Source organism: Euphorbia lathyris, chromosome 2, assembly GCF_963576675.1.
Source record: "Euphorbia lathyris chromosome 2, ddEupLath1.1, whole genome shotgun sequence".
Taxonomy (NCBI): Eukaryota; Viridiplantae; Streptophyta; class Magnoliopsida; order Malpighiales; family Euphorbiaceae; genus Euphorbia; species Euphorbia lathyris.
The window spans coordinates 47,530,133-47,548,491 of NC_088911.1; the positions used below are offsets into that span (position 1 = coordinate 47,530,133).

General features: G+C 40.7%; 1 protein-coding gene across 1 annotated transcript; it reads left to right on the forward strand.

The window, feature by feature from the left end:
* The first annotated feature begins 397 nt into the window (after positions 1-397).
* LOC136220394 (protein NRT1/ PTR FAMILY 2.13-like) lies at positions 398-3,106 on the forward strand. Its single transcript, XM_066008218.1, has 4 exons — positions 398-604; positions 700-917; positions 1,383-1,933; positions 2,009-3,106. Exons 1-4 carry the CDS (start codon positions 433-435, stop codon positions 2,880-2,882), a joined length of 1,815 nt encoding a protein of 604 aa, XP_065864290.1. The 5' UTR covers positions 398-432; the 3' UTR covers positions 2,883-3,106.
* The last annotated feature ends 15,253 nt before the right edge of the window (positions 3,107-18,359 follow it).

Below are 18,359 nucleotides of genomic sequence, written 5' to 3' on the forward strand. Positions count from 1 at the left end.
TAATAACCTTATATTTTAATCCAATAAATTTTCAATAACCTCTTAATTTTTCCCATTGCATCCAATAATTTCATATTCTTGTGCATTTAATAACCCCAAAACTTTAATTGGCCTGTAAAATTTCGAAAGGTTCTAATTATTAATATTTTCTTTTTGGTACGTGACCAACACTTCGACTCACATATAGAGAAGTGATTTGTAAATTTTGAAATTTACAGTACCACATGCACATACATGGGTTTTTTTTCCTATGATTTTGACATTTTAGTGTGTATGAGTTAGGCCCTCGTGGTTGGTCATCCATAGAATCACCCAAACTTACCCAATGTGAACACCTAAGATACAATTATTGTATAAATAGGTGTACATCGCCCAAGTAAGTAAAAACTCAAAAACTACCTGTCCATAGCAGTTGAAAACCAGAGAACAAAAATGGAGTTGAGTGATGATAAAAACTTGGGCAAAACACCAAATCGGTTCAACTGCTTCTCAAAGACTCGATCCATCACAGAACAAAATCTTTCTACTGATGTAATTTCATCCATGAATGCTTCAAAGAAGAAGAAGAAGCCTGGTGGATGGAGAGCCATGCCTTACATCTTAGGTACACTAATCTCTCTAATTTACACTAATTAATCTCTCAAACAAAAACACAGAAAATGGAGTCATAACGTATGGTTTTCTGACATATTATTGCAGGAAATGAAACGTTTGAAAGGCTGGCTAGTTTTGGATTATTAGCAAACTTTATGGTGTATTTGATGAAAGAGTTCAAGATGGAGCAGGTTTTTGCAGCAAACATAATCAACATATGGTCTGGTTTAGCCAACTTCGCACCTCTGCTCGGTGCTTTCATCTCCGATGCTTATGTCGGCAGATTTAGGACTATTGCCTTTGCTTCTTGTGCTTCCTTTCTGGTACTTTATTTACTTACTCCATTTTACTGGGGTTAATATGGTCACACACTTGAAACATGAATTCATTGTTAGGTACATGTATAAATTTGAATGCACTACCTTTTAATTTTACATATCATTCATGCTTTTATTATTCTCACCAACTTATAAGTTATGCTCACATTAATTACAATTTTTATAGCAATTCTGCCTCACACTTTAGACTCATTTGTTTCAGAAATTCTAGTATACTTTGGGATCAACTATTGCATACTCCAAGATTTTCCCTTTAGGTTAAAACTTTTGCATTGGAGAACCTAAAATGATAAAGAACTGTCCTTTATTTGGAATTCTACCTTTTACCTATTCTTTTCCTCCTGTAATCATATAAAACTATGTTTTAGGAATTCCAATAGAATTTTCGTAGAGAAGAAGAATTAGAAGAACTAATTAGTTACGTATGGTGTTTGTTATTATTTGAAAAAGGGTATGGTGATTGTGACCTTAACAGCATGGATACCAAATTTGCATCCTCAAAGTGAAAGTGAAAGTGAAAGGGCCACACCTCTTCAATTGGGTGTTCTATTTACCGGATTAGGGTTCTTAACGATAGGCACAGGCGGAATTAGGCCTTGCAGTATTCCATTTGGGGTTGATCAATTTGACCCTACTACTGAAGATGGGTTAAAAGGGATTAACAGCTTCTTCAATTGGTATTACACCTCTTTTACTGTGGTAATTTTAATCACTTCAACCGTAGTGGTCTATATTCAAGATACTGTCAGCTGGGTTTTGGGTTTTGGGATTCCTACTGGGCTTATGCTATGTTCCATCATTCTCTTCTATCTTGGGAGAAGAATTTATGTTCATGTGAATGCACAAGGAAGCATATTTTCTAGCCTTGCTCAGGTTTTTGTTGCTGCTTATACAAAGCGTGGCCTTAAGCTTCCAGATGCACATCTTTCTGATGTCATTTATTATGACCCTCCTCCACTCAAGGAAACTGTTGTGTCACTGCCTTTAACTAATTCCTACAGGTCAGTCCATGTATTCTTGTAATAATTATTAATGATAATGCAGAATTGCTAAAATCAATATATTGATTATCATAGGTTCTTGAACAAAGGTGCAATGGTACAGATAAATGATCTAAACCCAGATGGAACATGTGCAAATCCATGGAAGCTATGCAGCATACAACAGATAGAAGAGGTGAAAACCCTATTCAAAGTAGGACCAATATGGGTTTCAGGTATACTTTGCATCACATCAATAATACAACAAGGAACATTCCTCGTATCCCAAGCTCTAATAATGGACAGACACCTTGGACACAAATTCAAAATTCCAGCAGGTTCAATGGGAACTTTTTCAATGATAACAATAGGACTATGGCTACCTTTTTACGACAGAATTTTAGTACCTTCTCTTCGTAAAATCACCAACCATGAAGGTGGAATTACACTTCTTCAAAGAATTGGAATTGGAAATATGTTTTCTATTTTAGCCATGGTTGTATCTGGAATTGTTGAGACGAAAAGAAGAGATGCAGCTATTTCGAACCCTGGTGCAGTCATGTCAGTGATGTGGCTAGTTCCACAGCTTATGCTGCTGGGATTCTGTGAGGCTTTTGCGTTTATTGGACATATAGAACTTTATAACAAGGAGTTTCCTGAGCACATGAGAAGTATAGGCAATTCTCTATTTTTCTGTGCTTGGGGGGTTGCTAATTATCTCAGCAGTTGCATTACGATAATTGTGCATAAACTTACTCGAACTCCAAGCCATCCGGACTGGTTAACCAATGATTTGAATGCTGGGAAGTTGGATTATTTCTACTTCCTTTTGGCTGGAATGGGAGTTCTCAATTTGATTTATTTTCTGTTTTGTACTCGCCAGTTTCGTTACAAAAGCACTAGTGCACCTATTGAAGATAAAGCAAACAAAGATGTGGAGCTGAACTTGACCCAAACACTTCCAATTTAAGTTCCAATTTCTTTTACTGATGATTAATATTAATATATATAGATTAATTTTCTTCCCTTTCTTATGTTGTTATTACTTTTTTTTTTTTTTTAAGATGATGTGCTAAATTGCATGCCTCTTATAGTTTTTCTAAACAAAATGTGAGAATTTAAAGTCAAGAGAATCATAGGATATATAAAGGTATATTGTATATGGAACCAGGATTTATTGACATGGTGTCCATAGATATGCTTACTTGAAATTTTTTGGGTGTCTATAAAATTACAACTCGATGCACATATTCAACGAAGTTTTTCAGTAATCAACGGGTGCTCTAGCCTCCAGACCTCCTATATATCCATCCACGACCTTTACTATCATCAATAGAGGTTGTCTTGGCTCATATTCTTTATGGTATCAAAGCCTAAACACTAAACATAATAAAACATGCCAATCTGACAAGAAAATATTAAGATAATTGTTGTCACAAGAAACGCACTGAAGCTCGCATTTGTTCATGAACTAGGATCGACATGCACCACTTGTGGAGAGTCGTACGGTTGTAGCACCAATTTGATCTGATTCATAGAATAGTGGATCCTTTATGAAGAAAATGTAGGTGAAAGCTAGTAAAACGAAGACTTTCGTACATCGATAAAGTGTTGAGACTTTAAATATGCCAAAATATATGGAATGAAATAAAGAATGTTCATGATGATGATGAAAAAAATGGAAATGATGTTTTAGTTCAAGACAAAAGAGCTTATCCTCGCAACATGCTAATAGCCTTTTATGTGCACCAAAGAGACTTGAGCTCCGAAGTGGGTTGAGATGCTTTTTGGATGAGGGAAAGACACAGTGGGTGGGAGATGTAGATTGAAGTCGGGTTGAGAGTTTTAATCTTAAACTCACAAAGAATACAAATCTTCTCTAGTTAAATTAGAAGGTTGGATAAACCCAAGGATAGAAATCCAAGCTTCAATGGACGCTATATTGTTTAATTCATCAAAAGTTGGTAAACATTACAAAATGAGGAGCTTATTACTCCCTCAAATCCAAAGAGAAAGGACTAAAAGCCCTTGAATAGGGTTTCCAACATAACATCCTTGATATGGACAAAATAGGGAAGAAAGTAAAATTGGAAATTCAGTAATTAAAAGGGTGGTCGCAAAACAGTGTGATGCAGGAATGGTCCCCAACAACAAGAACGTGGTGAAGAAGCATCCTTCTGTTGAAACACCTTTCCACAGGATTTTGATTTGACAAAATTATTTAAGTGCAACTAAATATTCTACAACACACTAAGTTTAAATGCTTTGATTTATTGTTACTAATGTGTTTGTTCAATGTTGAGTTTATAATTGTTACAAGACATAAAGATCATAAGGCCCAAGCCCTATATGAAAATCAAAGCCCAAGTCAAACAAGGCCAAGACCACTCAGCCCGCGCATTACAAAACGCTGCCGTTGAGTGTTGAAACGCAGTTGAGCAAAGAAGGATCCAGAAGATCCACGTAGACAACTTCGGCAAGAAGCTGCTGATCTGTCTCGACAAAATGTACAAGACAGCCGCTGAGCACAAGGCAACTTCCAGACCAAGTATTTCCTCTTTGGGTAAAGAACAGTAGACGCAGGAAGCTGTCTGTTTGACATTACTAGAATTGGAGGAACATACTGCCACACTGACCGAAGAGCAGGAGATGCTAGAATCTGATTGGCTAAGAGAACTGCTGACAGACTGAGTGAAAACGACATGTAGCCGTTTCCCTCCAACGGTTATTTCGAAATTCGAAATGACCGGATGCCCTCACAGCTCTCTATAAATAGAGCCCTTCAGAATCCTCATTCAACACAGAACTTTGAGCAAAAGCGTTACGCTGACCAAAAGCATACAAAAAGTTCTACACCCAAAAGCAAAGCAAATCTTACACTACAATTTCATATCTGTGTAAAAGTCTAGAGTGATTAATCTTCAATCATCTAAGGTGTTCTAGCAATTGTTGTTTAGGACAAATCTTAATCATTTCTAGAATTAGAAAGGAGAAGCTGAGTACTCGGTTTTAGTACTTAGTGAATTAGAATAGAAGTGAGTAGAGGTATAGAGGAAGGTACTCTTATTATACTCAGCTTCTGATTTGTAAAGGGTTTTTGAGGCTCTACCTTTAAAGAGCTCAGTAGTGAATTTGAAAGCTCGGAACGTGTTCCGGGGACAGGACGTAGGCTTAGAAGAAGCCGAACCTGGATAACTCCGCTGAGTGAAGCTTTTCTAACCCTTAACTCCTTAATATATTGCTTGCTTAATATAAACTAAAACTGACCAAGTAAAAGAGGTCAAGCTGAGTTGTGCGCTGCAAACGACTTAGTTCAGGAATAGACTCTAAGTGCTATTTCCTGACTTAAGTAAAGAAACTGACCTAGTCACTAGTTGACTAAGCTAGTGTCTTGCTGATTACTCAGCACCGCTGTCATATATTCTTTTCTTAAAAAAAAAGAAGTTTGCCCTAATTTTCAAAAAAGGACAAATAGTTCCGAACCCCCCCCCTTGGAACTATATTTGTAACCTTACAAGGGACCAACAAGTGGTATCAGAGCTTAAAGGCTCATTGCTAAAGGTCTAACAACTTTGAGCTGATCCCTACCATGGGCGAAAACAGCACTCGGTTTCTCCCTGGAAACCAGACAACTCAGATATTACCTGAGGGGCTGTCCATTACTAGGCCTCCCCTATTCTTTGGGTCAAACTATATCTTTTGGAAGAATAGGATGAAGAACTTCATTCAGGCTACAAACATGAGTGCCTGGCTATCTATAGTCCAAGGTCCGTTTGTACCTGTGAAAGTTGTGGCTGGCCAAAAAGTTTTAAAAGCTGAGCCTGAATGGACAGAGGATGATCTTAAGAAGCTACAAAATCATGCTTCGGCTATAAATATGCTTCACTGTGAGCTGGATGCTGCAGAATACAACAAAATATCAGGTTGTGAGTCAGTGCAAGAGATCTGGAAGAAGCTGGAGGTCACCTACGAAGGAACCAACAAGGTGAAGGAGTCCAAGATGAACCAGCAAATGAGACTGTACGAGCTGTTCAAAATGAACAATGATGAGGGGATTTCTGAAATGAATGCAAGATTCACCAACATCATAAATGAGCTCAAAAGACTTGGAAAAATCTTCACTGAGGAAGAACAAGTCAAAAAGATACTCAGGAGTCTTCCTAAAGACTGGCAAGCTAAGAAGACAGCCGTTGAAGAAGCTCAGGATTTAACCACCTACAAATATGATGAACTCATCGGCTCACTGCTGACCCATGAGATATCTATGAAGAATTTCGAGGTGAAGGAAAAATCCGAAGACAAGAAGCAAAAGTCACTTGTCATGAAAGCTGACTCAACTGATGATGGCTCAACTGACGATGAGGAGATGGCTATGTTCACAAGAAAAATGAAGAGGCTGTTCAAAAGAAATGACAAGTACTCCAAAAAGCCTTATAGGAAGTTTGATAAGTATAAGGCTGACTCAAGCGACAACAAATACAAAAAGGACAGCTCAAAGCCCATTACATGCTTTGAGTGCCATCAAACTGGCCACATCAAGTCAAGCTGCCCAACGCTGAGGAAAGACAAAAAGAATGGCAAGAAGGCAATGGTGGCAACATGGAGTGACAATGATGATTCTTCATCAACTGAAGCTGAGGCCACAGAGTCAGCGAAGATATGCTTCATGGCTGACGAACTTGCTGAGCCATGCATTTCTGAGCATGCTGACCATTCTGATGAATCAGATAATGAAGAGCAATCTAATGAGGTAATCTCACTCTCTCAACTCAGAAATGAAATGGGTAATGCCCTGAGTGATCTCTATACACTTGTCAAAAAGTGTAATAAAAAGATTAGAGCACTCAGCCGACGCTGTGATAAAGTAGAAGAGGTCAAACTGAGTGACCTCAGATACCTTCTTCAGGACAACTCAGTTCTACATGAAAATATAAAAATCATTCATGAGTCTGTCTCTGAAGTCCAGTCAGTTTCAAAGAAACTGAGGAAGGACGTCACAACCATCCAGAACCAATTAAAGGTTCCAAACAAAAACAATTTTCCTCTAAGAACTCAGTATCAAGGTATTCAGCAGAGACGAAATCCCCAGCGAAGAGTCCAGTGTGACTTTTGTGGGAAGTTAGGACACACCACTAAGGTGTGCTGGCACGCTCAGCACTGGGGTGCTGACAAGTCAGTGAGACAACCTAAACAGAAGGTCAGTTGTGACTTCTGTGGGAAAAATGGCCATACCTTACAAGTATGTCGCCATAAGATAAAATATGATGCTTTACCTGTTGAACCTAACAAGGCAGGACCCAAAAAGAATTGGGTACCTAAAAGAAACTGATCACAATGCAGGTAAGCCTGAGATGTGCTGAGAAGTAAAAAATGTGGTATATTGACAGCGCATGCTCAAGGCACATGACTGGTGATGAAACTCAATTCATCACATTTGAGCCTAAACGAGGAGGAAGCGTAAGTTTTGGAGACAACAAAAAGGGTAAGATTGTAGGGTCAGGCACCATCGGAGGTAACCCTACTATTGAATCTGTCTCCCTAGTCAGTGGACTCAAATATAACTTACTCAGCGTAGCTCAGCTATGTGACAATGGGAGAAAATTTATATTTGATGCTACTGGATGTAAAATATACGAGGGAAAAACAAATGAGTTGATTTTAACTGCCCCTCGGATAGATAATGTTTTTATGCTCAACCTAGAGAAAAAGTTTTCAAAAACTGTATGCTTAGTTTCTAAGGAAGAAAATTCCTGGCTATGGCACAGGAGATTTGGTCATGTAACCATGGACCTCCTGGCCAAATTAGCAAGAAAGCAATTGGTTGAGGGACTGCCTGAACTTAAATTTCAAAAAGATCAATTATGTCATGCTTGCCAAGCTGGAAAACAAACCAAACAATCCTTTCATAGTAAAAACATTGTCTCAACTAAGCGTCCGTTAGAAATGCTACACTTGGATCTCTTCAGTCCAGTCCAGCCGCTGAGTCTGGGTGGAAGAAGATTTTCCTTGGTCATTGTAGATGATTTCTCTCGATACACGTGGGTTATCCTGCTGACCAGCAAGGGTGAGACCTTTGAGACATTTTCAAATTTGGTTAGAAAAATTGAAAATGAGAAAGACCTAAAATTAGCTCACACCCGTAGTGATAATGGTGGACAATTCAAGAACCAAAAATTTGTTGAATTCTGTGAAGCCAGCGGCATTGATCATAACTTCTCTGCTCCTAGAACACCTCAGCAAAATGGGGTTGTTGAAAGGAAGAACAGAACTCTGGTTGAAATTTTCAGGACAATACTGGATGAGCATAGGCTTCCAAAGTACTTTTGGGGAGAAGCTGTTAACACAGCATGCTATATTCTCAATAGGGCTTTAGTTAGATCTATCTTAAAGAAAACCCCCTATGAACTTTGAAATGGACGAAAGCCCAACATTGGCTACTTTCGTGCCTTTGGCTGTAGATGTTTCATTTTAAATACCAAAGATAGCTTAGCCAAATTTGGTTCAAAAGCTGATGAGGCTATCTTTTTAGGCTACTCAACAAACAGCAAAGCATACAGAGTTTTTAATAAGAGAACCCAAGTTTTAGAAGAATCTATACATGTGCAATTCGATGAAACTAATCCTGCAGAAAGATACCAGCCGCTGATAGAAGATGAACCAAACTCAGCACCTGCTGATCAAGAACCAGCTACTGAGTCCTTCACAAAACGGCTGACCAAGAGTAAGAGTGAACCTAAAATTGTTTTCACTGACCAATCTACTTCTGCAGAGAATGTTGAAACACGGATAGAACAAGACACGAATCTACCCAAGGAGATAAGAGTCCCAAGAGGGCATTCAGAAAATGCAATTCTTGACTCAGCTGGAAATACCCTGATGACAAGGAATCAACTCAAGAAGTACCTCAGCAATGTAGCCTTCGTCTCAGTTCAGGAGCCGAAGAACTTTGCTGAAGCTGAGCATGACGAATTCTGGATGAATGCCATGCAAGTGGAACTCGACCAATTCAGGAGGAATGATGTATGGGAGCTAGTGCCACATCCAAGGAGCCAGAAGACCACTGGAACAAGATGGGTCTTTAGGAACAAGCTGGATGAACAAGGAAACGTGGTTAGAAACAAAGCAAGACTTGTAGCTCAGGGCTACAGTCAGCAAGAAGGTATTGACTACGGTGAGACCTTTGCCCCAGTGGCAAGGCTAGAAGCAATTAGGATTTTATGTGCATATGCATCTTATATGAATTTTAAACTGTTTCAAATGGATGTTAAGAGTGCATTTCTTAATAGAGTGATAAACGAGGAAGTCTATGTCAATCAGCCTCCAGGGTTTGAGGACCCTAAGTTCCTAAACCACGTTTATAAACTCAAAAAGGCTTTGTATGGCCTCAAGCAAGCACCACGTGCTTGGTATGAGAGGCTGACCAGCTTCTTACTAACTAGAAATTATGGCAGGGGCCAAGCTGATACAACCTTATTCATTAAGAGGAAGGGTAAAGATACCCTGCTGGCTCAAATATATGTAGATGACATTATATTTGGTGCTACTAATGAATCTATGTGCAAGGAATTTAGTAAGAAAATGCAGACTGAGTTCGAAATGTCAATGATGGGAGAACTCAACTTCTTCCTTGGACTTCAAATCAAACAAGGAAAGAATGGCATCTTCATCAGTCAAACTAAATATGCCAAGGAGATATTGAAGAAATATGAACTCGAACATTGCAAGCCAATATCCACTCCTATGGGCACTGACACTGTCCTCTGCGCTGGCGAAAATGGTAAGTCAGTAGACAGCAAGTTGTACCGAGGTATGATTGGCTCTTTACTTTACTTAACAGTAAGTAGGCCGGACATTCAGTTCTCAGTATGTTATTGTGCTAGATATCAGGCTAACCCTAAGGAATCCCATTACATAGCTGTAAAAAGGATCCTTAGATATTTGCAAAGCTCAGTGAATGCAGGCTTGTGGTATCCAAATACTCATGATTTTACACTCATCGGATACACTGACGCTGATTATGGACGGGACAAGCTGGAAAGAAAAAGCACCACTGGAGGATGCCATTTCCTAGGAAGCTGTCTTGTATCTTGGTTCAGCAAGAAGCAGGCGTCAGTAGCCTTGTCTACCACTGAAGCTGAGTACATTGCTGCTGGAAGCTGTGTTGCTCAAGTCCTATGGATTAAGCAACAGCTTGAAGATTATGGTGTTCAAACAAAGACAATTGAAGTTAAATGCGACAACAAAAGTGCAATTGACCTCTCAAAGAACCCAATCCAGCACAGCAGGATGAAGCATGTCAGCATAAGACATCACTTCATCAGAGATCATGTACTCAAGGAAGAAATCAAGCTGACCTATGTGCCAACAGATGAGCAGCTTGCTGATATCTTTACAAAGCCTCTAGCACGAGAGCAATTCAGCGTACTGAGAGAAGCCATTAGTATGTTTAACCCACTGTCTTAAATTCCTAAGTGCAAATGTGATATATGCATGCTGAGTGATAACATGCTAAGTTCTTAAAATCTGTTATTCAAAATCACATGTTCAGTAATTAATGCACACCGAGTAAGTTATCTCAGACCGAGTAACTTATCTCTCTAACAATCCGCTGAACAAAACTGACTATTCAGAATATGGAACGTTTGTAACAACAAACGCTGAGTAAAAGTAATCATTAGCACTCAATGCAAACGCACGCGTAATGACATCTGTACAATGCATGCGCCGAATATGTCATAAAATGTCAGGATTTCTGCCGTTTGGACAACCCAAGGGCAAAACCGACCTAAATTCAAACGGAAACCCTAATTGTAAAGTCTATAAATAGTGGGTATTTCCCCACTATTTGTTCTTTACGCGTACTGAACTTTCAAAAGCTTCAGAATTCCTTAAGAACTTAAGTCCTAAAATCACAAGCTTCTCTCCCAACATCTCCGGTACCGGTCGTTCCAAGACCACCGTCGATGAACAAACAAGCAACAATCCCTCAACTCAGCCTTCACCCTCCAAAGCTGCTGGACATGGCAAAGGAAAAGACATTCAAGCTCAAGAGAAACGAGTCAAAGCCAGACAATACATTCGAGTATTCGAGAATGTACGAGAATGGAAAGTGGAACCCTCTCGCTGGGTATCCCAGACTTTCATCGACTCAAAACAACCGTTCTGCGATTGGATCAAGAACAATGGATGGAGTGAGCTATTTTCCATCAGATTCCCAACCTACCCTGACTTGGTTATGGAATTCTACCATAACCTCAAAGGTGATGCCAAGAACCATGATTATCTAGTCACCGAAGTGAAGGGAAAGACCATCTTCGTCAACCCAACCTATCTGGGATCTCTACTCAGCCTCAAGACTGAGGGTGCTGAGCTAAGAAGGAATGGTGACCAGGAGGACATCTATTATGATGAAACCTTCTGTAAGCCTGCTGGGTACATCAGAGAAGTATCCAGCTCGTCTATGGGTCAACATCAGAAGATGGCCCATTACCTGCTGGTCCAACTGATCTACCAGAAGATCAACTGCACCAGCTCAGCGTCCCATTTCGAGATGTGCTTCATTTGGCACATGTTGACATACAAGCCGATCAACATGCCAGTATTTCTCGTGGCTGGATTCCTGCGCAGCACAAATAACCTTAGGTTGGGCTCGCTGATCACCAAGATCTTACTTGACCATAAGGTAGACCTACAAGGAGAAGAATGTATAAAGGGATCTGAGATCACAGCAGCATCACTGCGTGCTCTCAAGTTTAATCAGCCTTTGAAGAAAGGCAAATTCATTGAGCAGCCAGAAGACCAAGCTGAAGATGAGCTACCTGCTGAGGTAATTGTTCAAGCCAAAGGACGAAGGACAAAAGCTCCAGCTATCAGAAAAAGGAAGCCTACTGGCACCCCATCCAAGGAAGCTGAGCCCCAGTCCAAGAGGTCCAAATCGGCTAATGAGTCAAATCAAGACCATACTCAGTCAGCCGAAAAACGCAGTAGGCAAGATGAGCCTGCAACTGAGGATACAACTGACCCTCCTCAGAAGAAGCAGAAGACTTCTTCCCTTTCACCCATCGATGCCCTACCACTTGACTTCGTTGTCACCATGGCATCACATCATGCTCAGCATTGTGCTGAAGAAGCTGAGCAAAGGGAACGTGAAGTGGAACTAAACGAATAGTTCGTCTCTCAGCTCGAGGAAGAGCTTGAGCAAGATGATACTGAGGATGAAGTAGATGCATGAGAACAAGAGGAAGGAGCTAACTCTGATGAGATGGCTAGTGAAGATGATCAAGCTGACCAAGCTCACACTGAGTCAGCTGATGGAGTTGAACAACAACAAGAGCAAACTGACCAGTACACTGCTGATCAGAATGTAGAAGTCTCTCCATCTCAAGCTGATGACACTCAAGCTGAGCCTCCTCTTGTACAGAAGCAAAGAAGAAGACTGGTAAAGGCAAGCATCTTAGACCAACCAGTCAGCGCTCCAGTGAATGATCCCTCAAAGATCAAAATGAAGTTCTTTCGCAAAACTGCTCCTTCTGCACCATCTACTCAGCCTTCACAAACAGTAGAAAAACAAGCCTCTGTTTCTACTCAGGAACAAGCCGAACAAACTATCTCTGACAACCCACCAATCCAAACCGAGCAGCACCTCGAAGACAACTCAGTTCCAGTCAGTTCTGCCCCTATCCAACCTGACTGCACAACTGAGACTGTATCTGCTGACCCAACAACTACACAATCAACTCCTTCTATATCCGGCCAAACTGCTATCCATCCAATCTCTCAGGCCACCATAAATGTCCCTGAGTCCAGTCAATGAATCATTGACTCAGTGCAGGCTCTGATCAGAGATATTCAGCACTCAACCCCTCTTGCTGCTGCCATCTTAAATCTGGAAACTACTCAGCCTTCCCAAGTAACTCAACTCCTCACTGAAGTTAAGGAGCTAAAGGATTTGCTGAGTGTTTTACTCTCCTCTCAAGCATAGCAAGCTAGGCAGGACTCAATTGCTAAGCTGGCTGAGATCCAGCTGACAACGGTACAATGCCTCACTTCACTGTCTTCCCAAATTCAGAACCTGTCAGCTGTGAACCCAAATCTCGCCACTTCCTCTGAGTTGAAGATGCTGTTTGCTCAGCTTCATACTGAATAAAACAAAACAAATGCACAGCTTGCAAACACATCTCAGTGCTCAATGGAGCAACTCAGTGAGGCAGTTCGTCTACTAAATCTGCATAAGGAAGAAATGGACACCGACCAGCTCAAACAGGATCAAACACTGCCACTTCCCAGAAGATATTTGACCATGTCAGACACACCAATCTTCAACGCGAGCACTATGACACTTCACTTCTCAAAACCTTCCACAACTCTTTTGCTGCGCTGACAGACACAATCACATGGCTGGGAAAAGGACAAGCTTATGTACTCAGTATGCTTAGCGCTGCTGACATTGGTATTCATCCTGATGTCCTCAGCAACGGTGCTCCTATCTTTGATGGATTAGATGAAAGTGCTGATCGATTGAAGACCTTCTCTGCTGAGCTCACCAGAGCTGTTCTTTTGGATTCCTTTAAACTGCCTCCACCCAGTGCTGGCAAAACGGGGGAGAAGAAAGATCAGCGAAGAACTCAAGCTGAAGGCAACAGTCAGCAAAAGAAGAAGAAATAGATAGCCAACCACCAATTAGTCTACACTTAGCTTATTTTTCTTCTTCGTGTACCATGTATAATGTATGCTGACTGTTCTATATTACAATACTTGCATTATTAACTCAACTTGTGTTACTTATCCTTCAATGCTAAGTATTATGAATGCATCTTCTAAATACAAATTAAACTCAGTAATTGAGTAGAATACTTATTGAATGCATGCTGCGTAAAAATAATGTTTGAACTTGTCTAAAATGAACAATTGAACAAATTAATTACTCAGCGTTTTTTTACTATACAAATCTTCCGCTGAAGTCTGAGTAAAATAGAATATATCCCATAAGCTGACCTATACTTGAAAACTGATCTTAGACTTATTAAATTAAACCTTAAAATGTTTAGAATAAAACTAAGTCAGTAGCTCAGCCCTGACGGGGGAGTTTACTTAGTCAAATAGGTCAACTATCATGGGAGAGCTCAATGTTAAGTTCCTTGCTGAAAAGTGTTGCCAACATCAAAATGGGGGAGTTTGTTGAAACACCTTTCCACAGGATTTTGATTTGACAAAATTATTTAAGTGCAACTAAATATTCTACAACACACTAAGTTTAAATGCTTTGATTTATTGTTACTAATGTGTTTGTTCAATGTTGAGTTTATAATTGTTATAAGACATAAAGATCATAAGGCCCAAACCCTATATGAAAGTCAAAGCCCAAGTCAAACAAGGCCAAGACCACTCAGCCCGCGCATTACAAAACGTTGCCGTTGAGTGTTGAAACGCAGCTGAGCAAAGAAGGATCCAGAAGATCCACGTAGACAACTTCAGCAAGAAGCTGCTGAGCTATCTCGACAAAACGTACAAGACAGTCGCTGAGCACAAGGCAACTTCCAGACCAAGTATTTCCTCTTTGGGTAAAGAACAGAAGACGCAGGAAGCTGTCTGTTTGACATTACTAGAATTGGAGGAACATACTGCCACACTGACCGAAGAGCATGAGATGCTGGAATCTGATTGGCTAAGAGAACTGCTGACAGACTGAGTGAAAACGACATGTAGCCGTTTTCCTCCAACGGTTATTTCGAAATTCGAAATGACCGGATGCCCTCACAGCTCTCTATAAATAGAGCCCTTCAGAATCCTCATTCAACACAGAACTTTGAGCAAAAGCCGTTACGCTGACCAAAAGCATACAAAAAGTTCTGCACCCAAAAGCAAAGCAAATCTTACACTACAATTTCATATCTGTGTAAAAGTCTAGAGTGATTGATCTTCAATCATCTAAGGTGTTCTAGCAATTGTTGTTTAGGACAAATCTTAATCATTTTTAGAATTAGAAAGGAGAAGCTGAGTACTCGGTTTTAGTGCTTAGTGAATTAGAATAGAAGTGAGTAGAGGTATAGAGGAGGGTACTCTTGTTATACTCAGCTTCTGATTTGTAAAGGGTTTTTGAGGCTCTACCTTTAAAGAGCTCAGTAGTGAATTTGAAAGCTCGGAACATGTTCCGGGGACAGGACGTAGGCTTGGAAGAAGCCGAACCTGGATAACTCCGCTGAGTGAAGTATTTCTAACCCTTAACTCCTTAATATATTGCTTGCTTAATATAAACTAAAACTGACCAAGTAAAAGAGGTCAAGCTGAGTTGTGCGCTGCAAACGACTTAGTTCAGGAATAGACTCTAAGTGCTATTTCCTGACTTAAGTAAAGAAACTGACCTAGTCACTAGTTGACTAAGCTAGTGTCTTGCTGATTACTCAGCACCGCTGGTCCGCTGTCATATATTATTTTCTTAAAAAAAAGAAGTTTGCCCTAATTTTCATAAAAGGACAAATAGTTCCTAACCCCCCATTGGAACTATATTTGTAACCTTACAAGGGACCAACACCTTCCGCTTGGCACGCTCCGCGTAACCCTCAGCACGCCCCGCGTGGTTGAGCTCCTAGACTTGGTGGCTCTCTGATGCAGCAGAATAAACAGACTTTCGTTCTAAACGAATGCTCGCGCACGAACAAAGCTTAAAACCGTCAACTATCGTTGAATCGCGCACGACTAACGAAAATTGGAAGAAAGAGAATAAACTCTGAAATTTTATTAATCAATAACTGCCTTACATAAGGTGGGGATCGAGCCTTTATATAGGCTGACAAATAAAAACCTAATCTGAAACCTAAAAGGAAAAGGAAAACAACAAAACAAGAAAAGTGCGATAAAACACAAAAAGGCCGATTTGAGGCCCTAAACGACCTCGGATGGCTAAAAAACACGTCCACCATGGGTCTTTAAACCCATGGGTTTGATTCAGTGGGCCGAATCCAATGAAATTAGGGTCTGAAATCACTAAATTTCAATAACCCCGTTTTAACTTAAAAATCTCAGTTTCGGGTCCGTTTTCTCCAAATAGTTCACGGCCCGCTCCACTTCATCATTCTCCCCTGGGTGAACAGAATTCGCCCTCGAATTGTCATCATCAAAAGAATCGCCAGAAAACAGAATCAGGTGCTTCACCTAAAAAACATCTGCAGTGCGAATATGACTAGGCAATTTCAACCGGTAAGCATTTGGGTTGATTTTCTCCACAATCTCCACTGGCCCTATCTTCTTAGCAGACAACTTGTTATAATCTCCCACGGAGTACCTTTCCTTAGTCAGGACAGCCCAAACAAAATCCCCAACTTCAAATTCTACGTGGCAGCGCTTCGTATCCGCATATTTCTTGTAATTGGTTGCTACCGTCACAAGATTATCATGAACTTGCTTATGCACCTCCACTAAGCTGTACACAAACGTTTCTGCCTTCCCATGCACGCGTGTCTTATCTGGCAATGACACCAAATCAAGTGGGCCTCGAGGAACAACAGAATAAACCACAGCAAAAGGACTGAAACCCGTACTGCAGTTAACAGCATGGTTGTGTGCAAACTCAACTTTGCTCAACACTACATCCCATGTCTCAGCCTTGTCACCAATCAAGCAACGCAACAGATTGCCTAAGGACCGATTCACAACTTCAGTTTGCCCATCAGTTTGAGGATGGTAGGCACTACTAAAATTCAATTACGTATTGACCATTTTCCACAAACTCCGCCAAAAGTGACTAACAAATCGAGTGTCCCGGTCAGACACAATGGATGCTGGCAAGCCGTGCAGCTTATAAACCTCTCGGAAGAACAATTGAGCTACTTGAACAGCATCGGTTGTCTTTTTACAAGGAATAAAGTGTACCATTTTAGAAAAACGATCCACCACAACAAAAATAGAATCATTACCCCGTTGTGTACGCGGTAACCCCAACACGAAGTCCATACTGATGTCTGCCCACGGCTATATAGGAACAGGAAGTGGACGATACAACCCTGCATTAGTAGTTGTTCCCTTCGAAACTTGACACGCGCGACACCTCTATACCAATTTCGCCACTTCTTTCCTAATAGAAGGCCAGAAGTAATTGGCCTGAACCAACTGCAAGGTACGATCCCGGCTCACATGACCTTCTCCGTGCAGCTCTTCAATAATTTTTAACCGCCAACTACAATCAGGGACACATAACTGGTTGCCTTTGAACAGAAAACCATCTTGAAGGTGGTAACCTGTACGCTCTCCAGCTCGTACTTTTGCCAATACACCAGCAAAATATGGGTCAGTATCATACAATTCAGCGAAAGAGTCGAATCCAAATACCTCAACCGAAAATTTGCTGAGCAACCCTCTTCTCCTACTCAATGCATCCGCCACCTTATTGGCAACCCCAGATTTATGTTTTAAAACAAAGGCGAACTGTTGCAGATACGCAACCCATCTCGCATGTCTGGCTGAAACTTTGTCTTGACTATGCAAATGCTTCAACGCTTCAAGGTCAGTGAACAATACAAACTCCCGCTGGAACAAGTAATGCCTCCAATGCTTAATGGCCTGCACAACTGCATAAAACTCAACATCATAAGTACTGTACCGCAGTTTCGCTCCTGACAGCTTCTCACTGAAATACGCCACTGGCCTATTATTCTAGCTGAGTACAGCTCCAATTCCCATCTTGGAAGCATCAGAATGAAGCTAAAATGGCTGCTGAAAATTAGGAAGGACTAAAATCGGGGCCGAAGTAAGGTGATCCTTGATAAGCTCAAAAGCTGACTTCGCATCGCTGGTCTACACAAACTTCCCGTTCTGCTTCATACAATCAGTAATAGGAGCCATGATACTATTAAAATGAGGTATGAACCACCGATAAAATGACGCCAGCCCATGAAAGCTCCGAACTTCAGTAATGGTATTAGGTCGGGGCCAGTGTCTGACAGCTTCAATTTTGGACTCATCTACCTGCAAACCCACATCTAAAACAACATAACCAAGAAACAACACCCTGGTCGACATGAAAACACACTTTTTGATAGCAGCAATAAATTGCTCTCTCCTCAAAACAGTGAGAACCTCCCTCAAGATAGCCAAATGTTCAAGTGGATTTTTACTGTAAATCAGAATGTCATCAAAATAAACAACAACACTAGTACCAATAAAAGGTCTCAAGACCTGGTTCATAACTCGCATGAAAGTGCTAGGAGCATTTGACAATCTGAATGGCATCACCAGCCACTCATATATCCCTTTGCGTATTTTGAAAGCTGTTTTCCACTCATCTCCATCCCAAATACGAATCTGATGGTACCCGCTCTTCAAATCCAGCTTTGTAAACACAGTAGCTCCACTCAACTGATCCAACAGGTCATCTAAGCGAGGGATAGGAAAATGGTACCTGATCGTGATTTTATTGATAGCTCTACTATCCACGCAAATTCTCCAAGTGCCA